Here is a 25789-nt window from a genome sequence, read left to right as displayed (position 1 = left end):
ACTTCAATTCCTTATTAGCTATTTATCAGAAATCTATTTAAAGATTGTATCTCACCTTCTTGTTTTGGATCTATTAGTTAAATTGTAAGGCCCTCCGATATTGAAATGCAGCCTTCCAAAGCTATTATTTATTACTATTGTAGGTATGTCTTGCCTTTCTTCAATTATATTCCTATTGTGAATTTACAAAGAGATATTTACAAATATCCCACAGTAGCACAGTCTGCCTGAGATGAGAAATGAGATGACCTATTGGCAAATGCTTTGACAAAATCCAGGGTGTGCTTCCTAGCCTGTTGCATCCTGATGGAAGTTCTGTTGATGGATTTATTAGAATTCAAATCAACTGTCAGCGGACTGGTTTTCATAGTTAATGATGGCTGTTTTGAAGTTTATGTCATCAGGTGGGTGGAGAAACTGGCTTCCTATATGTATTTACACAATTAGGATTTCTTCTTTGAGAACTCTTGTGAGTAATGTACAAATAGAGTCAAAGCATCTTTAGCTTCTGCTGTCCTAACCATGAAGGCAATAAGTCTTTTTTTAATCCCGGCGCTTTTCATCCAATTTGAAGGTAAGTTATATTTGTTATGGCCAATACAGATCTCTGTGATAGATGTATTAAGTATCATGCTTTTGTGTGTGGACTGGGTTCAGTATCATCTGTACTACAAAGACACAAGAATATCAAACTATTGCAGAAGGGGCTGAAAAGAATCAGCTGGTTTGATTCTACTCACATTACATCATCAACTTTTTGGCATGACTATTTATGATATGGATAATTGGTCTTTTTATTGTTTATAAATATTATTTAATCTTTTTGCAAGAGAAAAGGGTGATTTATTTTAATTTATTATCTATTTATTTATTTCACACTCTATATTTTCACCAAAGGATGGCACCTGAATTTGAGCACAACTGTTGTGGTGAAAACAATTGTTGTTGTTGGGTAAGGGGGAAAAATAAATGACCCTGAGTTTTGCATCAGTGCATAGATGCAGTATGAAACACAATTTGTTTTTAACAGAATGCACAGTGGATAGGAAGAAAAATGAAATTGGGAGTGTTCTGCTGAATTTAGGTTACTCAGATTGTCATGTACTGTGTATTATGAAAAGACATACTACAACTAAGACAGTTGAAATGATTTTTTTTTTCCTGCATACATACGTAGATTTTCAGTGCCAGAAAAATTGAGTAATCCAGCATTAAACTAGTCTGGTCTAGTAGTCTTTTTCAATTACTGGATTTTTTTTTAATCCCAACATTTGTCATTGATGCATCCTTTGCAAGTGTTATTAGCTGATGACTTTGTCTTTGCAGTAATGGATGTGAATAGCAGGATGTGACAGTGTAACTCTGGAAAGTTCAGGTGGATAGATGGTTATCCTAGGACCTTAGGTTGGTTTTTTAGACACTGAATTTGCTCATGTTTGAAACTGAAGGGTTCTCTGTTTCTTGAGGCTTACTTACCTAGACTGTGGTTCAGATTCAGAAAATTTAGATTCTGAATCAGTGCTCCATTTCTCATGGTCTTTCCCAATATTGAATATAGATTAATTTCACTTGAGTCAATGGATGTCTATGACAGTCTATCTTCATCCTAGGAATATGTGGAACTGAAGGCTTCTCATCTCCTCTAATCAAAACCAGCCAGAAAGTAATGACATTTGCTCATGACTTCTGACTGACTAGTGACTATCCTCAGCTGAAAATATCTTCCCAATCAACCATTGGTCACTCCAATCACAGTCTTTTAGATGGATGGTAATATTTTGCAGACAGGTCTTCTTGGATGCTGATAGGGCAATGCAGGAAACTGACTGGAGAGCTAAAGGAGGGAGAAAGTGGAAACAGTTCTCAATCAAGCTGTTTGCAAATGGTAGTCAGCAGTTTAAGAATGCTAAGGAAATTATCTAAACCAACAGTTACCATAGTCAAATAAAAAATAATAATATAGTGTCAGATGTTTAGGACAATTCTGCCAAACTTAGATTAAAGGTTGTTATCCAGCTTGGGAGACCTTGGAGTCACTGTTACTAGAAAGGTACAGGTGATGCAATTGTTCTTCCCTCTTTATGCAGCCAGCTGACTGTTTTACCTTTCTTGAAAAATTTGAGATGGACTATCTCATAGACTAGTCTGAGGCAGGCAGGACTATTTCTGAAGATCTACTCCTGATGATATCTAAGGCTGTCTCTGTTTATCTCATATGTTGCAAAGCGTAACTAGAACTGGATTGGAGAATATCAGATTTAACTGCTTATCATCTTTCAGTATTAAGTAAAACTTAGTCATTTCTATGAAAGTCTGCAAAAAAATAAATTAAAAAAATCTAAAAAATCTGTTTTTGTTTCAGATGTAACCGGTCAAGTTAAATACCAGGTTAGTTCAGATTTATCTGTTCTTTTCTTTTCTTATCTTATCCCTCAAGCATTGCTCCCCTCTGTCCTTGCTCAGTGTTTCCTCAGGGTTATTCTCACAGCCATTACAAATGGCATCTTAAATCCAGAAGTGTTCAGCGATAGAACATATTTCTTGCATCCCAAGGCCTTAGTTCAACCCATCCCACCCAAGTAGGGCTAAGTAAAACCCAAAGGGCATGTCAGTTACTGCAGGTAATATTAACCAATGGTCGGAGTTAGCATCAAGCAACATCTATGACACAGTGTACCAGGGGGTATTAGTATAATTTGGTGTAGAATTACGAGAAAAACTATTCTAGCCTGCCCTGAGAGGGGTAATTCCTAGCATTTCCTAAGGCACTGTGCAATGCAATTAACTTCTAAATTAATATTTCTAGTAACAAAAACGTATAGGAATGGTGAAAAAACATAAGAGTTTTACAAATGAAAAATGCCATCATCTGGCCCTTCACTTTACATTCCATGAATGGGGAGGAGCATTTGCGCAATCCCATTCTTTTCGGGATATACTATTCTCTAGAAAGAAACCATTGTGCTCCCAGCTCAGACGGACCACTACACTGTAGGAAGTTTTCCATAGACGTTCCTGAAGCAGGAAAGCTTCATTCCATGCTCCTTTATCTCTGTAGGAGGGCATGTGCCATGAATTCCAACAGTTTCTAATGAACGGGAATTTATACTGCAACAGAGACATGGACCCTGTTTTTGGCCCTGATGGCAAGACCCATACCAATAAGTGTGTCATGTGCCGAGAACTCTTGTAAGTATTTGAAATAAGTGATTGCTTCAGAGATGCTGATGCGTGATGAAAGCAGCTATGCTGGATATTTCCTCTGCACCGTCTCCTCCTACAGAGGAACTACTGCAAAATTATATGCTTAATTTCACCTGTTTGGCAGAAAACCCTTGTCTAAGGCAAACAAAGCAACATATAAGCTTAGAACAGAGAGGTCAGTTCAAAGTCCTGCTCTTCTCCTAACTCACCATATACTAAAAATGTGTTCAAGGAGGCATCAGAGGAACCACAGCACCCACTAGAAACTATTCAGGTATATAGTTTTGAAGTATCTAATAGTTCTCATTCAGTGGCAAATGAATGACCAGAGCTTCATCAATATATATATTTCAGTAGTCTGAAATCAGCAGATTTAAATTAGTTCCAGTTATTAAATAGGATTTTTCAAGATTACAGTTTTAAAAAATACACAGAAAACAATATACAAAAACAAATTAAAACACATCCAACAAATAATCTAATTGGCTATTAAATTATATTCCCCAAACAGTCAAGAAATACCCTAAGAATTAACATGTCAAATTGCTATAAATAGTCTAAATATATCACAAATATATTTAATAACAATATATTAAATTACATATAAAATTGTCTATGCTTGTAAAATATGAAATATGCCAAAGAGATATTGCCCCATTTTGATTAGTAGAAAAATAGCCTTTTCAAAACTGATAAGTTACATATTTCTTAAATCCAGTCTTTAATATCCAGAGTAGTAGTGCTTTTGGAGTCTTTTAATATAATTCTCTTGGCTATTCTCCATGCCTGATACAACCAAAGTTCCTAAAAAACGGTCAGATACCACAATTTAAAATAATATTAATATCTTTAACATGAAAATATTTACCCATACATCTACTCACAGTATATATGCTGCTGTATTATTTCAAAAAGAAACCAAAGCCAGATGACCAAATCATGAGTTAATATACCCTCAGACTTCTTACATCACCAGCCAAGAAAGTCTATAGTCGATCCTTTCGGATACGCTCTTTGAGGGCATCCAATAAACTCAGAATAAAATCTTTTGATGAATTAGTTTCAACCTCAGTCTAAAGAGAAAAACTCAACATTTTTAAAGATACATCTATTGATGTTCCATTATTGGATATTACAACTCTTTATTCCATAAGTCATAGATGTCACTAATTTCAACTTTAAATATATTTTTAAATTTCTGATATAGTTTTGAAATCAATTTGATTTTAAAATCAGGCTTCATTATTAATGATAACATCTCAGGCTTCCTAATGTTAAATGGGACTTAACCACAACTAATTTTCTATGGACTATAGAAAATGATAATATAAATAATTATAGGATTGTAAACTATTGATGGCATTCTAATATGGTGGTCGGATTCCATCTGATTATATGAGAGAGAATTCAGTGAGGAAAGATACCTTAGATGTACAAAATCCAAAATCTTCATTATTACTTACTTTGACATCTTTTTTTCCCTTTCACCTATATTTATAGTACATTTTGAGTCTCCCTTTTTGTCACTATGAAATTCAAGGCACTGGGCATTCCATAAGAAGAAACTCTTTTGGAAAAAAATAAATAATGGGGCTTTAATGCTGCAGTTTATAAAGTTCATTTTATAAAATGAAGGTGTGGGCAACCTTATGATTTTTGACCACAGTTCTCATCCCTGCCAATAGTTGGTCATGCTAGTAGCTAGAGTCCTGTGCTACAGGGAGGTGCCAGTAACATTCTCTATTCTTATTTTTTCCCTCTCTTTATTGTCTTCTTTTACAGGAAAAAAAGAGGAATAGCTGGCAGCAATGGAAGTAGCTGGCTTAAAGATTCTTCTTCAGGAGTGGTAAGAAGGGACTTGATAAATGCCAGTTGTTACTAAAGCACAATTTATGCTAATCTTGCAAGTGCTATTCTGAAGCGAAAACTTACCATGAACTCTGAGGTTTTTGCTATTGAAATGAAAGCTTCAGACTCCTTGAAGACTTGAATTGTACTCCACCCTTATAGCGTACCCTGATATTTATGGTGAAAAGTGCAAAACAATTATAGATTGGCCATTCCCTTAACTAAAAGTGCATCCTTCTTATCTGGAACATAAATTATTTTATTTATTCAGCTACAAGCAAACCTGGACTTATTTCTTACCTTGTCATTTCTTACCTTGTCATCAGAAGTGCTGATGACTATTTATGGAGGGCAGAACTCACTCTGAGGGCAATTCCCCGCAGCAACCTGCTTCTCTCCCAGTTGTTTTTAAGCCAACTCCTGAAATTCCAGTCCAGATTCAGTGGGTTGGCTATGGGGCTGGGCTGGGCTGGGGCTCAGTCTGGACCATGGCCACCACAAGAGTGGATTGATGATTCCCCTTGCCCTTTCCTTCCATGCAGCAAAATTAAGCCTTTGTGACTGGTTCCTGTTCTACCTGAGCCTGCTTCTCCTATAGGGATTGTTCTTTCCTTTTACAACCCTGTGCCTTTCTTTGCTTTCCCTGATGTTTGCACCCATGGATGTCTTCAGCTCCTTTCCTAAATTATCTCCTTTGATACTAACGCAGACCCTTTCTTTTTTATTTATTTGTATTGATTTACTGTATATAGCCCCCTCTTTCACTAATGTGACTCAGGGCAGTTAACAGGAATTAGAACACAATATAAATACTATGTATGTATGTATGTATGTATGTGTATATACATATAGTACTGTGCAAAAGTTTTAGGCAGATGTGAAAAAATGCTGTAAAGTAAGAGTGCTTTCAAAAATACATATTGTAATTGTTTATGTTTATCAGTTTACAAAATGCAAAGTGAGCAAACAGAAGAGAAATCCAGATCAAATCAATATTTGGTGAGACTACCCTTTGGCTTGAAACCAGCATCACTTCTTACACTTGCACACTTTGTACATTTGCACAAAGTCAGGGATCTTGTAGGATTAGAGTCAGGTGTATGATTAACCAATTATATGAAGCAGGTGCTAATGATCATCAGTTTTATATGTAGGTTGAAACACAGTCGTTAACTGAAACAGAAACAGCTGTGTAAGAGGCTTAAAACTGGGTGAGGAACAGCCAAACTCTGCTACTAAGGTGAGGTTGTGGAAGACAGTTTTGTGTCACAGGTAATACACTGTGGCAAGGCTGAGCACAGCAACAAGACACAAGGTAGTTAGACTGCATCAGCAAGATCTCTCCCAGGCAAAAATTGCAAAGCAGACTGGAGTCTCAAGATGTGCTGTTCAAGCTCTTTTAAGAAGCACAAAGAAATGGGCAACGTTGAGGACGGTAGATGCAGTGGTCGGCCAAGGAAACTTAATGCAGCAGATGAAAGATATATCATGCTTACTTCCCTTTGACATTGGAAGATGTCCAGCAGTGCCAGCAGCACAGAACTGGCAGAAACCAGTGGGACCCAGGTACACCCATCTCCTGTCCAAAGAAGTCTGGCCAGAAGTGGTCTTCATGGAAGAACTGTGGCCAAAAAGCCATACCTCTGATGTGGAAACAAGGCTAAGTGACTCAACTATGCATGAAAACATAGGAACTGGGGTGCAGAAAAATGGCAGCAGGTGTTCTGGACTGATGAGTCAAAATGTGAAATATTTGGCTGTAGCAGGAGGCAGTTTGTTCGCCAAAGGGCTGGAGAGCGGTACAAGAATTAGTGTCTGCAGGCAACAGTGAAGCATCGTGGAGGTTCCTTGCAAGTTTGGGGCTGCATTTCTGCAAATGGAGTTGGAGATTTGGTCAGGATCAATGGTGTCCTCAATGCTGAGAAATACAGGCAGATACTTATCCATCATGCCATACCATCAGGGAGGCATGTGATTGGCCCCAAATTTATTCTGCAGTGGGACAACCACCCCAAACATACAGCCAATGTCATTAAGAACTATCTTCAGTGTAAAGAACAAGGAATCCTGAAAGTGATGGTTTGGCCCCCACAGAGCCCTGATCTCAACATCATCAAGTCTGTCTGGGATTACATGAAGAGACAGAAGGATTTGAGGCAGCCTACATCCACAGGAGAACTGTGGTTAGTTCTCCAAGATGTTTGGAACAACCTACCTGCCGAGTTCCTTTAAAAACTGTGTGCAAGTGTACCTAGAAGAATTGATGCTGTTTTGAAGGCAAAGGGTGGTCACACCAAATATTGATTTAATATATATATATTAAAAACATTCCCGACCCACTAACACCAGCTGAAGTGGCTCTTGAGCACATTCCCCATCCACCAATAGCATGGGCTTTCTCCTGGACCCCTGCCTGGGAAAAGAGCCAGGTTATCAAGGCTTTCTGAAAGGTGAGCAGAGTCGGGGGCAACCGAACCTTGGATAGTATGGTGTTCCAAAGGACAGGTGCAGCTACAGAAAAGGCACACTTCTTGGGTTCCACTAGATGACAATCCATACTAGATGGGACCCAGAGCATGCTCCTCTGGACTGATGTAATGGGACAAATAGAAACAATGGGAGACAGGTGATCCCTAATATAATCTGGCCCCATGCCATGTAGGGCTTTGTAGATAATAACCAGCACTGTGCCTTGAATTGTACCCAGAAAAGAACTGAAAGCCAGTGCAGCCTGCAGAGCAAAGGTGTCACATGGGCGTAGTGAGACATGCCCATAATTGCCTGCACGGCTGCATTCTGGACCAACTGAAGCTTCTGGGTGTTCTTCAAGGTCAACCCCATGTAGTGCACGTTGTAGTAATCCACTCAGGAGGTGATCAAAGCATGAGGATAGTGCTCTGACAATTGCAAGATTGTTTAAAAAACAGCAACTGCCAACCAGCAGAGGACAAAGCAGCCCAGCAGCCCAGAATGAAATGGCTGCACAGAGCAGTGACCAGCCACTGGAGGGAGGGACATGCCAGGCCCTGCAGCTAATCAGAACTGAGCCTACTACTAAAGCAGAACGAAGCACTGAAGACCATCCTCTCTGAAAGCCATAAGACAGCTTGGGTCAGGAAGCAGCAATTTTTAATCAAAGCTGGAAAACATGGGCTTGGGGTGCTTTTGCCACAGCCTGGGAGTGGGAGGAAGATGATGCCTGCACTCTGGATGTGGTAAGCGGCCCTTCCTGGTGATGGGCCATGCAGATAGTGCGGATCTGCCCTGAAAGCAATCTCTGTGCACATTGCCCTGCTCCAGTTCAAAAGTACACTTTCCTCCCAGCATCAGCTTAAACACTCCTATCCATTTCAGCCAGAGTGCTTTCATTTTGGTGCAATCGAACCTCAGTAGTTCTTTGGCTACTTGGCAGAGGAAGGACCACCTTTGCAACTGAGCCAGTGTTCAGCATTAACTTTAATACTTTTAGACTCCCTTTTAACCTGTTAGGATAGTACAATCATTAAAACATTTTGCCTTCTAACCCAAATGTTGCAGGTTTGAAACCCAGGAGGATGATCTTCCTCATCCAGTCAGCCGGATGTTTACACTGGATTTGGCATTTTTATCCACCTATTGAGTCCTTCTCAAGGACCCGGGATAGGCAGATGTTGTTGTTTGATGGTATTAAAGGCATTGTTGCAGGATGTAAGCTGTTCCTTTTGCAATTGACTGATGGTGATTTTGTCAATGCCAATGATGTTCAGGTGGTACTCCACATGTTTTGGGATTGCACCCAAGGCGCCTGTTACTATTGATACTGTCGTTGCTCTCTCTTGCCACAGTCGTTCTATTTCTCTTTGCAGGTTTTTGTATTTTGTGATTTTCTCCAGTTCTTTTCTATTCTGCGGTCTCCAGGTATTGCAATGTCCACTATCCAGACTTTTTTGTCTTGCTTATCAACAAACGTTAAGTCTGGGGTGATGTGTGGCAGGTGCTTGTCTGTCTGAATTCTAAAGCTTCTTCATTTTCTATTACTTTGTCTGTTTTGTGGTCCCACCAGTTCTTGCGTGCAGGCAAATGGTATTTCTTGCAGATATTCCAATGCACCATTGTTGTTACTTTGTCATGCCATTGCTTGTAGTCAGTCTGCGTGATCTTCTTGCAGCAGCTAACTAGGTGGTCTGCTGTTCCTTCACCTTCTTTGCAGAGGCAGCATTTGCTGTCTGTTGCTGTCTTCTCAGTTCTGGCTTTATATGCATTTGTTCTTAAGGCTTAATCTTGTGCAGCCAGAATTAGTTCCACTGTCTCTTTCTTCAACTTTCCTGCTCTTAGCCATTGCCAGGTCTTGTTGTTAACTGCTTTGCTTGCTAGTTTTTTTGGGTACTGACCATGTAATACTTTGGTTTGACATGTCTCTTTTCTATTTTTCATTTGGTCTTTCTGGAAGGCCAGTGTGGCCTCTTCAGTAAGCCTTCATGGTGTACTAGCTTCAGTGCATCTTCTTCACTGTCCTTCAGATATTCTTCCAATGCCCTTTTTTCTTCTTCAACTATCTGGTGTGCTTGCAACATTCCACACCCACCAATGGTCCTTAGTAAGTAGAGTCTGTCAACATCACTGCGTGGATGAAGGGCATGATTTATTGTTATTATTTTTCTGGTCTTCCTATCCAGGGCTTCTAGTTCTGCTTGAGTCCAGTCCACTATTCCAGCTGTGTATCTAATCATTGGAATTGCTGAGGTGTTATTTGCCTTGATGGCATTTTCTCCACCGAATTAGGACTTTAAGATCTTCTTCACTTTCATAATGTATTCACTCCTAACCTTCTTCTTGACTTCAATGTGCTTGATGTTGTCAGCTTGAAGGATGCCCAGGTATTTGTAGTGATCTTTTTCATCCAGATTCTTAATGTTATTTCCATAGGGCATCTTGATTTCTTCAGTTTTCACCATTTTCCCCCTGTTGATGGTAAGGGTGGCACACTTGTCCAGTCCAAACTCTACTGCAATATCTTGGATGTATATTTGGACAGTGTTGAGCAGCGATTCTATTTCATACAGCTGTTTTTCCATACAGCTTCAGATTGTCCATGTAAAGGAGGTGGGATAGCCTGGCAGATGTTTTTGATATTTGATAGTCATGGCCTGACTTGTTCAGCATTGTTGACAGAGCCATCAGTGCAATGACAAACAGTAGTGGTGACAGTTAATCTTCTTCAAAGATTCCTCTCTTGATATTAACCTCTCCCAATCTATCACCATTGACCAGCAACTGTGTCTTCCATTCTGCCATTGATCTTTGCACAAAGCTTCTGATGTTTCTACTGACTTGTGTTATTTGCAGAGACTTGATTATCCAATCATGTGGCAGGGAGTCAAAGGATTGTAAACAATCCATGCTACATTCAAGTTGGTCTTCCTTCTGTTGCAGCTTTCCAAAATCATCTTGTCAATTAGAAGCTGAGCTTTTGTTCCTTTGATATTTGGGTAGTTTCCTTTCTGCTCAGATGGAAAGAGTTTATTTTCAACTAGATGCTGTTGGACTGCATTAGCTACCACACCAGTTAGCGATTTGAAAGTTGCTTTCATTTCAGCTTCTTTTTTATTCTTATCCACCTCCTTTATCCAAGCTGCATTCTTGTTATATTTCTTTGGGTTGTCCCATAGCTGCACCCAGAACTGCACTGTTTCTTCTTTGTCAGGTGTTGACTGGTTCATTGCAGTCTCCCCTCTGATGGATTGGTAGAAATGTTTCTGATTTGACTGAAATTGGAGATTCTGCCTATAGTGTGCAATTTGAGCTTCATATCTACTGATCTTTTTGGCTATGGCTGTTATTTGTTGCTTTATTATTTCCAGTGCTTCTTAGATTTTCCTTGTTTCTAGGATTCTTGATCAGGTATTCTTTGGTCTTCTTGTTCTTCAGCTTCTTTTCTTTCATCTGTTCTAGCTTCCTTGCATCTGATCTTAGCATACTGATCTTAATTTCCAACCTGATCTTCCATTTTGGTGGTGCACTGTTTGGCTTTTTTGTTTGTTGATTTTCCACCCAAGGTATTCAGTCATAACTGCAGCCATGCTGTACATTAGTTGGTTTGTTTCTTGCAGTGAGCTTCTGCTTATATTTGATATTACAATATTGGCATCTTTTAATACTTGTGCTAGCTGTTTCTTTGTAACAAGCTTCAATACAGGCAACCTTATTCTGTTCTTTTTGTGCTGTTCTAGATGCTTGGTTATTCTTTGTTTCAATTCCTCTTGTTTTTTAGTTAGAGGGCTTTGTTTTGTTTGAGGAGAAGGCAGAGGAGAGGGTGCCTGGTTTGGGAATGAAAATGATTCAATAGCTATGCTGGCTTCCTCTACTGCCGACTCCCCCGGTTTGCCTCTACAGTCTGAGCTACTTTGGCAAGGCTTCGATTTCTTTGCCCTGGGTAGACGTTTGCAGTTCTTCCAATTTTACTTCTGTGAATTCTTTATTTCTTATTATAAATCAACGTTGATCTGTTAGCCTCTGTTCTGTTACTTCTGATTCTGGATGTTGTTCTTTCCAGAATTGGTGCATTCTTTTAAGATATCCTCTTCTCGTTTGGCTTGATTTGTAATAGCAGATCATTATTTCTTTGTTTTCAGTCTTTGTTTATTTGTGACAGGTACACAACTTTTCTTCCAGTAGTCCTGGAGCTGCTGGCCCTGGTTGCTCAGCCAAGAGTTCTGTGTCCTGTAGCCCACTTGTCACCAGATGTCCAGGAACTAGAACACCCAGTGTGGTCTTTGTTGAGCTGGTCAATGACTGATGTGGAATAGGTTTCTGTAAATTACGTCTCACCATATTGTTTATGGGAGAGACACTCTTCATCTGGCTCCTCAGATGAGACCTACTGATTTTCCAGTCCCCTGTGATAAAAGGCATTTGCCCTCAGTTTTCAAGTAACTTTAAAGCAACCTATGGGGTATTTGGGGCCTTGGGTAACAGCCTTTTACCCCTGATGGTTTTGTTAACCTTATAAATATAAATTTAATTTATTTCTCTCTTTCTCTCTGTGTGTATCTATCATCTCTCTCTCTCATAGTATTGTTTAGTTTAGTATAATATAGTATACACACACACACACACACACACACACATATATAGGATATATGTGGCTGAGGGTATGTGTCTAGGATGACCCGCCTACAGAAAGGAAATCAATTGGCTTTCAGAACAGAAAGGTGGAAAGGCCCAGTAGCAGGGGACTTGTCCAATGGGAGATCGCAATAGCCTGCAGTCCAGACTATGATGGTATGTGTGAATTACCCTGGGAGACAGGTGGAAATGCTGCAGACTAGACAATGGTTGGACAAGCGGCAGCTGAGTCAGCAGAAGGAATGGGGGGTTGCAAAAATCTCAGAAGGGACCCTTCCTAGTTTCTTGGAGTGTAAAGGCGAGGGAAGAGAGATGTACTTCCAGACTTGCTAGATTCTGTTAGTGTAACCTTACAATAAAGATAGAGCTAGTACTCCTGGATGTGTTTCTTATCTGGACTACCTCGTAAGGCTGACACAGAGTGAATACCCTGCAAGCTGGTTCCACAGGATCTCAGTCCAGACAGATTTTCTTAAATCAGCTTAACATCAAGCCATCCTGAGCATAGGACAGGAACAGCTGAAACCATAAGTGCTGATAAGCCTTATGTCTGGTCCTTCACTGACTGTAGATCTCCATGAATGAGATGGACAGCATTAGCATGGAGCATAGCATAAGCTAAAGATCACATGGAGGAATGGAAGACCCCTGTATTACTTCATGAAACATGGCCTTCATGGCATACCCTTTCAAAACAGTATATCCAAGGCTTATCTTTGCCAGAATATGCAAAAGCATGCCTTGAACAATGAGATCAAACACTACTAAAACATCCAACGGTTCAGACATGGGCACTTTCCTTCTCTTCAGTTCCAAGCATAAATAACCTACCAGAATTGTCTTGCTCTGTAATCCATGTCAGAAGCAAAGCTGAACAAGATCCAGATACTCTGGAATCCTTGGGCATTACCATACACTATTAACCTACAAGAAGAGATATGCTTCTCAACAGCCCCAGCCAGGATGGCCATGGGTGAGAAACTCATTTTCCAGAAGAGATACCTGTCCTAAGCTTCACCTTAAAGGAATTATTTTAGAATAATTATTATTCAGTATAATCCTTTTTTCGGGTCATTTGGGGCTGAAATGCATTGAGGCCATAATTATATACTTTAATCAGCACCCTTGAAGTTTGTTTTGCTTTTCCTTGTGATTTTTCTCAGACTGAAATTGGATGATATATACTTAGTACAGGTCAATAGAACTGAATTCAGAGGCCCTGAAGACTCTGAACACCTGTGGACAGGATTGTGCTGTGCGTACTTATCTGGGCAGAGGTGGAGCTGCAGATGCTGTCCCTGCCTATAAAATTCCAAGCAGTTTGTTGGCACTCCATTAGTACTTAATGGAGCAATGAATAAGCCTTGATTGCTCCAGCTAGGGCAAGGTGTGGAACCATGCACAAGCCAGCTCTAATTGTCCCTTGTTTGTCTTGGCCCTGCCTTTTCTTATTTAGGAAGCCAATTGTTTCATTAATGGGCTTTTATTTATCAGTTCCTTTGTTTCTACACAGAACAACTTGGATTCCTTCTAATTAATCTGATCTCATTCATTAGGATCACAAAGCTGGCTTTTGGGGCAGAGTTGTTCAGGTAAAATGCCATAAGGATGAGTCTAGCTCTCCAGCTGGTAGAAGTAGAGAAGCTAGGGAATGGCCCTGCTTCTCAATTAAAATGGCCTTTTAAAGGCAAAAAATAAAATTATCAAAACAGAGTCGACTATAAAGTGTTTACAATGTCTAATATATTTTTTACAAAATCAACAAGCACTTAGATTTGAGACAGAGAAAGAGAGATGGATTTTCTGGCAATGGGTTTTATTGACTTGCATGGGAAATGATAGCATGTATACTAATCTTAAATCGAGAAGCTGGGGCACTTTGTGAGAGAGTATAATTATGTGCTTTATTGTCCTGCATTGTTTTTAGGAAACCCTGTTACTATATTGCTCCTTAGTGGAATTAGCTTTCCTCCGCTCAGTTAGTATATAGTTGATGACTTGTAGTAAATAATATCTTCAACTCAGACTACAAAAAGAAGAGTTTTGTTTTCCTCCACTGTAGGATGAAACTTGCCGTGCATATTGGCCTTACTTCATTAATGGGGGGGCTTCCTGCACCAGAGAGCATAACCCAGTTCGTGATGCTTCAGGCAAACAGCATAACAATAGGTGCATGATGTGCCTACAGCAGTTGTGAGTAGACAATAACGTGATTGCTCTTCAACTAAATCTGATTACTGTCTGCTGAAAGGTTTAAAAATGTTTTATACTTTTTTGTACAGCAAAAATGGAGGTAAGATGAATTCTCTTGAACAGAGCCAACCACAATATGGAAACAATGAGGTGAGATTAAATTTTATCCAGGTTTCTCTATCACCATTACCATTCTGCATTTCTTGCTCGTGATGAACAAGACAAAGCACCCCAGACATATTCCAGCATGCTAAACATCATCAAGAAGTTGTTGCGTTCTGCAGACACTCAAAGATTTTGACTACACTGTACAATATATGAATACCCATTAGACTATCTGATTTCAGGGGAAAAATGTTATGAAGAGTGCAGGAAAGGAATAAGGAATAAGAAATAGTAAGCCAAAGAAATTAAAACCATGAGAAAAGGAAAGGAAAGGAAACATAGCTAAAACTGGTTTATACCCACAACCAACCACTATACTTCTCCATACTTTTCTGTTTTTGTAACCCATTCTTATTTCACACTGCACAGCAAACAGCTGGTCTGAACTTCTCCTACCTGGCACAAAGCCCCATTTCACTTCCCAAATTTTGCTCAGTGTCACCTCTTCTACCTTTAATCAGTATTCTGCCACACAACTTCCCCTGTGGTTTTTGCATTCACTTCCTGCTACCTTTCGCTTTGTACAGGGGGAAAATAATGGCATTCTTCCAGTCATTAGGCATAGATGCCATCTTCATGCAAACCCTTTACCACTCTTCAACATTCTCACAGTATTTGTGATTTTCTTTTCATCCATTTTTTCCTGGACACTAACATATAGTGCGTTCATTTTAATTCCATTCTTTGACATATCAATCTCATTCCCATATCAATCTCTAAAATATTTCAGTTTCAATTCATTTCATCAGTTTCATTCTTAATTCCATTCAATCTACTGGAGGTTCCTTCTTTAGGTTCGTTTTCACCTTTCATCAAAATGCCTCTGAATTTTCACTGCCTTTTAAAATGTAAAATTCCTTACTCTCTTTGGTTCCATTCTTTGCAATTATCTTTTTCTCTATATATACACTATACAATGTATCTTTCTCTTCTCATTTTAAGCCACAATTATTTTCTTATATTCATTTTTCTCACCCAGAGCCTTTTTTATAGTTGTCCTTAGGATAACTCCATGCCTTTGATGGCAGTCTGTAACATACCTAATTCTTTTTACTTTGTTTGAGACAGCTTCTGTGCCTAGCACTCCCTCCCCAGTTAGTTGGGGCACATTTTGGCCAATATGCCAAGGTGCAGACAAAGCCCAGTTTTACTCCAAACATGCTCTCATTATTCTATGAAAGATAAGATCTCTAATCTAGTGACTTCCTTGCAACCAAACAAACTGTTGCCTTGATCCAACTAACTAGGAGGTACGTATAGTATACTGACACACAGTATGCTTCTTGTACAAAAAAATATGCTTGTCATGTTTAAGGTATAAAAAACTCATTCATTAAATTACTCCTCTCCTTATCCTTGACAGCATGCGCCATGTGGCCTTACCAGGGATGATTAAGTTAAATAAGTTCAGTGCCAGTTTTAAAAGTAAATCTGCATCTTTGATAATTTATAACATGTCCTTGTAATTCAAATACCCCCCCCCCCACACACACACACAGGTGACTTTTATACTATATTTGCATTTCCATCTTCCATCTTAAAGCAACGGGTATGTAACAATCTGTCATGTTGTACCATTAAGATCATGCTGTGGGCTTTATTCATTTTTATGCATTTATTTTGCAACACTTATATTTTCATCAGCAGTTGACGTAGAGATGTGCATTCTCTGAATTATTCTCATGATATTGCCTGCCTAGTAATTGCTGCTATGATTAGTGAAGATTGACTGTATTTCACTCCTGCTGAAATAAAATTTATTAGCTAGATCAACTGCACACTTTGAATACTCTTGCAAAGGAATGATAATTGGACTCTTAGTATCACAGACAACACCGTATGGATGCTTTTAATGGGCTAGGGAAGGTTCTCAGTCAGACCCACATGACTCGGGACATGGTTGACCTTATGACATCCTAATATAATATATATCAATGATGCATTTGCTGGGGATGAAGAACATAACAGTTTCTAAGAACCAGTCCAAATCAATTTATATTCTTTCCCTCTAGAGGAGTGACAATTGCTATGAATATCGGTCACAGATGGGGCCCAATGGAGAACTCACCTGTACACGTGAGAATGACCCAGTACGTGATAATTCTGGCCAAACTTACAGCAACAAGTGCATCATGTGTGCAGAGCAATTGTAAGTGCTTTAACTAAAGAATGACTTTTGTACATGGAAGAAGAATACATCCAAAAATGATGTACTGTGAAGAATGGCAGATTGGTAATGCCATAGTTTAGCTGCAGTTAAGCTGTAAATGCTGACATTCTTCTCAGTTTTGCTTCATTGACAGCAACTGTTTATAAAATGTTGTCCAATTGAACGCCATTGTCTTCAATGTAATAAGGCATCTGATACACAAAGACCTCAAACTCTGTGGCTTACGGTAGAACTCACCTGGAAGAAACTAGTCACACAAAATGTCTTTTTTTCTAATATTATGTGGACTTCTTGTTATCCTCTAAATTACAGTTTTGGTCAAATTAATGATATAAGCTAGATATGTAGTATGCCATCTAAGTAGTTGGTAAAAATAGTTGAGTGTCTATCTAGTGATAGTAATGCAAGTAGCAATACATACTAGTACTACAACTATTACAGAGTATCTTTCTGAAGTATGATGTCATGAAAATCCTCAGTAATCTTTACAAAATCTCGAAAGAAATGGCAGTATAAGAAGCTGTCCCATAACAAGTCAACCCTTTGGCTTATAGCTCATTATTATCTACTCTTTTCTTTTGACTTTTTTTTTTTTTTTTGAGACCAAGGCTATACGTGGTCCCTTTAAGTGGTTTCCTAAGGAACCAATTCCCCGAAATTGGAATGGGGTCCAGACCAATGAAGTGAATGAGGTCAGGAAAGATTATTTAATTTATATTGAATTAAAATGTATTACTGAAACATGGTTAAATGATTACTTCTTAAGCATTTAGTCATCTCTGTTTCTGTCCCATTAAAATGTTCGAAGAGACCTTGACCTCAGCCTTAAAGCTACAGGTGTTGCATTCTGAGCTACACCAGCTGACAGCAGCTCTACAGGGTTTCAGACTAAAGTCTTTCCCAGCCTTGCCTTAAAAGGCCAAGGATTAAACCTGAGACTTCTGTGTAAAAGGCAGAGGCTTGAAGTGATGGCCTGGCTTACACAACATGCTGAGATTATGGCTGAATTCCAACAAGATGAATCACAAACTACCCAATCCTATTTTAGACTGGGCTAATATGTTGCACAAACCCAGCCAGTCGGTTCCATATTTGACCATGTCTGCGAAGTAAGTAGACACACACTATGTATTGAATTTTTCCATAGTAATAGATGGCTATCCACATTTCTTTCAAAGCAGGACAGATAGCACCTATACAAGGCTGGCCAAAATGATGTTGATGCTTGAGAAAGAAGGCACTGATAGCCGTTTCCATTACCAATAGAATGGAGGCTTTGACCTAACACAGGTTGCATGAACCGAGCAGCTGACTCTTGAAGAATATTTGCTTGGCAAACTTTTCACCCAGTCAGTGAGAGAGAGAAAGATGATTAGAAGCTGCCTTCCAGGCCCATATAGCCCCAGCCTGGACTGAGACAGTAGTCATTAATTAATTATCTGGCTTCTTGGATGTCCATTCATTGCTCATCACAACTGCTGCCTGAAGGGATCCACTTTGGCCCAATAATAGAACTCAGACAATGACATCCATAGAGTCTTTTCCAAAGCGATTCTATTGATCACTCTATGTGGTGTTCTGGGGGAGACTACAGAAAAAGTGTGCAATAATAGTAATTTTGCAAAGAACTCATTATTTTTAATGGACTCTTCAAGCTGGGTAACTTGGCAGAGCTTTCTTACTATGGTCTTCTCTGTGAAATTCACCTTACTTACCGAATTTGAATTCTACCCATTCCACAAGAGCAAAGGACATAGACATTACTTTTCTCTGCCTCTTTTTATCCAACATGACAAATGCCTGAGGTAGGTTAGGCTGAGGTATTGTGATTTGACTCAGGTCAGACAGTCACCTTCTTAGCTAAGAGAGGAACTCGACAATACATGTTTTTTTAACCTAGATTTGTTTCATTTAGCTCATTCTTAGTTCTGTCAAACTGCTTCAGCAAGCCAAGCCACAATCCTGAAAAATTAACCCATAATTAGGTTACATGTAAATAGCCCAATTGTTTTTTCATTAGCATTTGTTCACTTCATCATTTGGGCATAGGTGTGGCCTTGTCTTTCTCTTTATTTCAATTTTGGTATATTGCTTTGGTGTGTTTTTCTCCCACTCTTCCACTGAATGTTTGAGTTCTAACAAGCATTCAGACCAGGAAAAGCAAGCATCCAGTTCCTGTTCCTCATGTTCTTTTATGATCTGTGCCTTCTAGCAAAAGAGAAGCAAGACAAGGCAAGCTTATTGGTGGAAATGGAAAAGGACAACCAAGCCCCTATTCATATGGGAACAGAGCTACTCAAGGGGATTTTAACCAAGGAAACTTAAATGAGGTGAGGGGGGATCTGACTCAAACTTCTTCCTGACCATTATCTCCACAACTATGAAAAAAGATTCTTTTTTGCATTTTGTTTCCAATGATTTGTTTGTCTGTAGCACTTGTGGCAGAGTCAGCTCAAATATTACATCATAACAATCAAAGCCTTTTCAGGTTAAGAAGATACCATATTTCCAATGGAAAATCAGAAGCATCATCTCAAAAAATGTCTTTTTGTAGCAGTTGACAGGATTGGCAGGCTGGGATCAGGTGGCAGACAGTACTATGCAAGTTATGTTAGAAGGCTGACCAAAGTTTGTATACATTAACCCATAATTAGGTTACATGTAAATAGCCCAATTGTTTTTTCATTAGCATTTGTTCACTTCATCACTTCATTGTGTAAGTTGCTGGGTAGGTAGCAGAGCAAAGAAAATTCAGAATCCAGTATCCAGGAATACAACATTGTGGTGGAGGCTCACTTCATATGGGAAGAGAAAATAGAAGGTATGTATAGTTATATCTGGAAATGGACAAAGGTCATTTCCTATTCTTCTGTTTGCACACTGGAAATTCAAATTCCAAAAAATTCCAGAAAACCCATATTTTCTGTAGTGGCTCTTGTTTTGAGGAATTCCCTCATCTGAGTAGATTATCCAGAACAAAGTCTTTTCAGAGGGAAATGAAAAGTTATCCGGGGCAGGAGAGAGGTAGTCAGCACGGTTTGCATTTCAGAAAGTGGAAATTAGTTTGATGGCACTGCGGACCCAAACTGTCATGTACATAAGCTGTAATTTGAGAGCACACATACACATGCAACACTCATAAATAGCTTATGTACAAGACACTGCTAAGGGGGATGCAGTGGCACAGTGGCGTAATGATGCTGGAAGTTGCTGGTCAGAAATGGTCAACACTTCACCGGTTCGAGCCCAAGCTCCACGCGGTGGGGTGAGCTCCCGTCTTGTGCCCTCAGCTCCTGCCCACCTAGCAGCTTGAAAGTGTAAGCAAGTAGATGAATAGGTACTCTCACCCCGGTGGGAGGAAAAATGCTGGCGGCTCCTTGTGTGGGAAAATGGGAACCAGTTGCCGGTTGTTGGACGCAACGCAATGGAAGAGACTCAATTTCCTGCGACCACCAGCTGGGCTCCACCCTAGGAAGGAGGCAATGGCAAACCACTTCCGAAAAAAAAAACCCTTGCCAGGAAAACTGCAGGGACTCATCCAGGCAGTCTCCGTAGAATCGGTCATGACTAAAAACGGATTAAAAAAAAAAAAAGACAATGCTGGAGACTGGAGAAAGCTGGAGGATGGGGGTAGGGGGGGCATGAAATGTTATTGCTAGAACAGGGCATGAATGGGGTTCCATTTTTCTCCCCACCAAACTGATAGGCCAAGAAATTAGGTGGATGATGCCTCTAAATTTCTCTAGGGGAAGAAACAATTCTCCACCAATTACTCAAGGGCAGACCTCTCTGGAGTAGAATCACTGCTGAAAAAGCCCAGTGGGGGCATGGAGTGGGAAGATTTCTCTCACAGTGGCTTCTCTTGACATTTAATGGAAACATGGGGAACAAACAAAAGTGAAAGAACAACAGAATTCACACTAGAATTTCACCAACATTCTCTTTTCAAATACATTCTACAGCAAATTATTTTTCATCAAGTTGAATGATAACTGGTAGCAATAATACTGGAGATTTATCTTCCTAGTACTAGACAGAAGTACTGGAAACCCCCAGCAATACAAGAAGTAAATGTGCCAAAATCATAACCAAAGAATTTGGTAGAACATGAGATCCTATCAAAAGACATACAAATCCAGACATAATGACTATTGTTTATTCCCAGTTCTTAATGTGTTGGAATAGCATAATGAATGTCTACATCCAACTTCCCCAACAGGGCAGCTTCCCACAATGTTGGAATTGCAATTCCAGAATTCTCAGCCAATGCCCACACCGCTGGTGGGCACCAAGTGGGGAAAGCTGGTATATACCAGCTCTTTGGGAGGGAGAATTACATTCTCTCCATCTCTATGGAACCTAGGTCCAATAGCATCAAATCTAAAAATGAATTTGAATTTAGTTACTTTCTGGTAGTCTTCCCCTTAAATTTCTTTGTCAAAGTACAGTGATAATCCTGGGCAACCATGGGGGGGGGGGGGGGGGGCAAAGGAGAGCCAGTGACTTCACATGCATTTTGATGTCATCCTGCAATGATGCAAATGATGTAATTTTACTGAACACTTATTGCAATGATTAACACAGAAGGTTCTTACCTATTTTGATCTCAGAGATTTGCTCTAGCAATTTAGATTTCATTTCTTTTTTGGCTCTTTACCTATTACCTTTAAATTCAGCTTGTCAGATCTGAAGTATTTTGAATACAAGCTGGTTTTTCAACTACCTTTCATTGTCAACTTGAGATAGCTGCAATAAATATAGATTTTTAAAAGAGGCATTTGGTTAATAAATTCCATTCAGTCCATGGAAAACAGGGGCTTGTGAGGTAGAGATGATCAGCAGGCAGCCAGAGAAGATTTTTGTGAACTCTGTGCTGGATATTGCTAGTTACTCATCAAACACATCTCTATACAGTATTAAGTTTAACACTTGGAAGGTGTCCAATTTCTCTTTTCCCTGCGCTGGTACTAAGCAATAGATGCAGGGAACCCTATTTCCTTGAAGGATCATCAGAGCTCTGGTGTGAAATTGTAAAGAGATGAAATAAGGTTTTGGGTCATGGAGTCTCAAATAAGAGCTCTCAGCATCATGCATCAGTATGTTGTTCCTATTAGACTGAGCTCTGACACAAACTTTTTTCCCTCATGCTGAGAGCAACTTGATAATACTAGTGTATTGAACAGGATCTTCACTGCTGAGGGCAGCTGACAATGTTAAAACAAATGTATTTCTTTATGATAGCCATTTCTTTCTTTGGAGCTTTGATTGTAGTTATATTAACAAAGTGGATGCCTATCCTGGCTTTGATCAAGCCTGTATTGGTACATTCATGAGTTGATAAAATCTAACTTTACTGGTGACATCCAGAAGTATTCTTGCTAGTGAAACAATCCTACCAAGCTCAGGAAATTGAGTGAACGTGAACAGGACTGCGCTGTGGAGCTTCCACGACTTGGAGCTCAAACAAGAAAGCTGTGAGTCTTCCAAGTGATATCTAAAGGCAACTTTGTGTATCTCACCCATTCTTTCTAGAGGAAGGCCCAGATCTGGGTCAGGGACCAGCTGGGGAAATGTTATTACTATTATATGCATTATGTATCTTCAGTCTCCACACCCTTTCCTTGTGTATTTACTATCTGTATAAAAGAATTACCAACAGTATTGTCAATTTCAGCTTCTAACATTGCAGATTAGAAAATTAATGAATCAGAGTTCCACCAGACAACATTGTCAGCCAAATACTGTGCCTCTCTATTAAAAAGAAGGACAATGATTTTAACTTGGTCTTGTATCTCTTGTTTCTACTGGCCATTCTGGTGGTACAAAATAATTGCATATTTTATATATTGCACATTTTTCCCCATCGGATAACCCCCTGCCTCTGCAAAAGCCACGAGCAGGGTATGAGTGAACACAATTTCTTCCTCATCTTTCCCAACAACTGGCAATCAAAAGCATGCTGCTTTTGATACTTAAGGGAATAGATAGCTATCATGACTAGCAACCTTTGATAACATACTCCATGAACTGGACTCATTTCCCTGTTTAAATTGGCAGCCACTGCTACATGTTATGCTAGCTGTTTCTGCAGTTCATGCCATGTGTGCTAGATAACAAAGTACTTTTTTTGTCTGATCTGAATCTGCAATAATTTAACTTCATTAGATGACCATAGGTACCGTTAGAGCAGAAGAGGATTACTATCAGTTAGCCAACAGTTCCAGGAACATATGTGTTTGGTGTAAGGAGCGGTCAACAGGTGTGACTGTACACTCTCAATCACCATTTCCCCTTTGAATCCAGATGTCTATACAGCCCTAATGTTTGTTCAATTTCTCCATATTGTGCATAATTTTATGGAATTTTATTACATTGCCTTTGATTTTTTTTTTCCAAACTGGTAAGCCCCCAAACCTGATATACGTGCCTAACAGGACAGTTACTTCCAACCCTTTATCATTTTTGTTAGTTCTTTTCACCATTCCAACTCTATTAAGTCTTTTCTGTGGTGTAGTGAGTCTTCTTTCCAAATGTCCTGCACCCTTATTTTGAAATGCTTAAATCATAGGGCATTCAAGCTTCTTAGGGCACAATGATCTCCATTTCAGGACACAACGTTGCATTGTGTCAACGTATTATTCTCTTGTTTCTCATGACTTTCTCTCTTAAGAAGCCTTGATCCATTATTCCACAATAAGCCTTATATAGATCGTATTGCAGATTTAGACAGGAAACTTGTATTAACACGTTAAAGCAGAGGACATTTCCATTCAGTTTAGAATGTGGCCTCCTGCCCATAGGATTCAACAATTTTTGCAGATTCGTTTGTGATCCAGTAATGTTTATATCCAACCTCTCATTACATTAACTATATCAGGATGAGAAGTCCCCCGCCCCCTGTTTTTTGGCTCGTTCTTCATCTTGTCTGGCTTTCTTTGCTTTTGTTTTCCACCAAGCTCTTTCCTAATTACATAGATTGCTCTAGACATTTCTCAAGGATTTCATAACAACTGCAATCAGGTTTATTTGCACCACCCAGGAGTGTCTACCCTTGACACTTATTTAGAATATGCTTAGAAATACTGTTTATGGAGAACAGATTCTTGCATATATAAAACCAAGATATGCTGGCTATCCCATAGTACCAATTCTATTAGATGGTCACATTGACAGGTATAAAATTTATTTTTCATATTCTTGAATTGTGAGTCATGGTCAAAATTGAAATATTTTCATATATATTAATGATCTCCTTCCATGGTTGCTGATGACTATGATGGGAATGCCCGACCTGGGGACGACTGCATATGGTCTTTTATTCAGGGCCCTGGCTGTCCATGTGAGAGCCTTCAAGCAACTATGTAGCCTGTGACTGGACGGTTACATCCTGAGCCAAGAGCACAAGAGGTATAGCTCCAAAAGTTTCCAAGAACTACCAGTAGTCTAAGCAAGAGATGAACTTTACATAAAAGAGCAGCTGGAGGATTCAAATATTGCTGATTTAGAATTCTGGATTTTTGAATACTGCAATTTCACCATCGGTGAAATAACAAAACACTTCTAAAGTCATCTGTCTCAGAGGACAAAATATGATCTCATCTTCACTCTCATGGCCTCCATTTGTCAACAAGCAAATAATATACTTCTCTATTGACAGAGGAACTGCAATCAGCATGGTGGTTCAGCTCAACCAAATAAGGGATATAACTCCTGCACAGAAGAGAGAATTGCGCGTGGTGATTACAGAACACATACCAACTGTGGAGGGTGAGTAGGCTAAGTGGGCAAATATCTGTGTGAGAGCAGCAGAGGAGAAAACATAAATAACTGACAGTTTTCTATTACCCTGGCTTCTGATGATATGGACTTAAGGTCATGGAAGCGTCTGGCATAATTAAATATTTCAGGAGACAATCCAGGTGCTTGCTTGCTTGCTTATGGATGTATTTATTATGCTTTTATATTCATATTGTTGGACTCAAAATTATTGCAATGATTTATATAATAAAAAAACATGGAACAGTAAAAAAGCTAAAATCAGGCTAAAAACACAAATCTACTATCATGCAGTATACACAGGTGGTGATGACAATTCATTCCCCCAAGGCCCTCAGAAAATCTTTGTCTATTATTATTGTTGGCTGCACAGTCAACCAGATGTTTAGACTGGATTTGGCATTTTTATCCAATTATTATTTATTCTTATAATTATCATTATTATGTAATCTGCAGTTAAGACTGGTGAAAACTTAATAGTTCAAGTCCTGACCAAGGACCTAAGAATTATTAAGATAGGGTCTGAGAATATATTATTGTTGGTCACACAGTCAGCCAGATGTTTAGACTGGTTTTGGCATTTTTATCCACCTATTGAATCCTTCCCAAGGACCTGGGATAGGCAGATGTTATTGTTTGATGGTGTTAAAGGTATCGTTGCAGGATGCAAGCTGTTCCAAGTAAAGCTGCCTTTTGCAATTGACTGATGGTGATTTTGTCAGTGCTGATGGTGTTCAAATGGTGCTCCAGATGTTTTGGGATTGCACTCAAGGTGCCTATTACTATTGGTACTATCTTTGCTTTCTTTTGCCACAATTATTCTATTTCTATTTGCAGATCTTTGTATCTTGTGATTTTCTCCAGTTCTTTCTCTTCTATTCTGCTGTCTCCAGGTATTGCAATGTCCACTATCCAGACTTTTTTGTATTATTATTATTATTATTATTATTATTATTATTATTATTATTATTTCCCACCTTTATTTCATGCAACTCAAGGCAGTATACACAATGCTCCTTCTTCCTATATTCCCCACAACAACATAACTTCCAGAAGGCCAACAATGAGGCCACCAGCTTAATTTCCAGAAGGAGGTATTTCATAATATGGGGGTGACCCCCTGGCCCCCTTCATCTCACACATGTGGGGAACCATTAAAGTTGTGGGCCTGAACAGACTTTTACTGGAGAAGGCAGTCCTGTAAATTCCTCAATCCCAGGCCATATAGAGCTCTATGTGGACCAATACCAGCACTTTGCATCATACCCCAGTGCAGGGATGGTAAAGCAGGCCTTTGATTTGCTGACATACTGGCCTCTGCATCTGGGA

At 39.3% G+C, this 25789-nt stretch overlaps 1 protein-coding gene across 1 annotated transcript in view; it reads left to right on the top strand.

The window, feature by feature from the left end:
- Positions 1-522: 522 nt before the first annotated feature.
- SPINK5 (serine peptidase inhibitor Kazal type 5) overlaps positions 523-25789 on the top strand; it is a 38720-nt gene continuing 13453 nt past the window's right edge. The window contains exons 1-9 of the mRNA XM_025173240.2: positions 523-574; positions 2363-2388; positions 3059-3189; positions 4987-5050; positions 14219-14349; positions 14439-14499; positions 16527-16663; positions 18897-19014; positions 24342-24451. Of these exons, the coding sequence (XP_025029008.2) occupies positions 523-574; positions 2363-2388; positions 3059-3189; positions 4987-5050; positions 14219-14349; positions 14439-14499; positions 16527-16663; positions 18897-19014; positions 24342-24451 (830 nt within the window). The remainder of the gene's footprint in view (positions 575-2362; positions 2389-3058; positions 3190-4986; positions 5051-14218; positions 14350-14438; positions 14500-16526; positions 16664-18896; positions 19015-24341; positions 24452-25789) is intronic.

The sequence above is a fragment of the Python bivittatus genome, unplaced genomic scaffold, assembly GCF_059951505.1.
Source record: "Python bivittatus isolate LINGU-HERP-01145 unplaced genomic scaffold, Pbiv_v1 ctg000080_np1212, whole genome shotgun sequence".
Classification (NCBI taxonomy): Eukaryota; Metazoa; Chordata; class Lepidosauria; order Squamata; family Pythonidae; genus Python; species Python bivittatus.
This window is presented reverse-complemented; position numbering and strand designations above follow the sequence as displayed.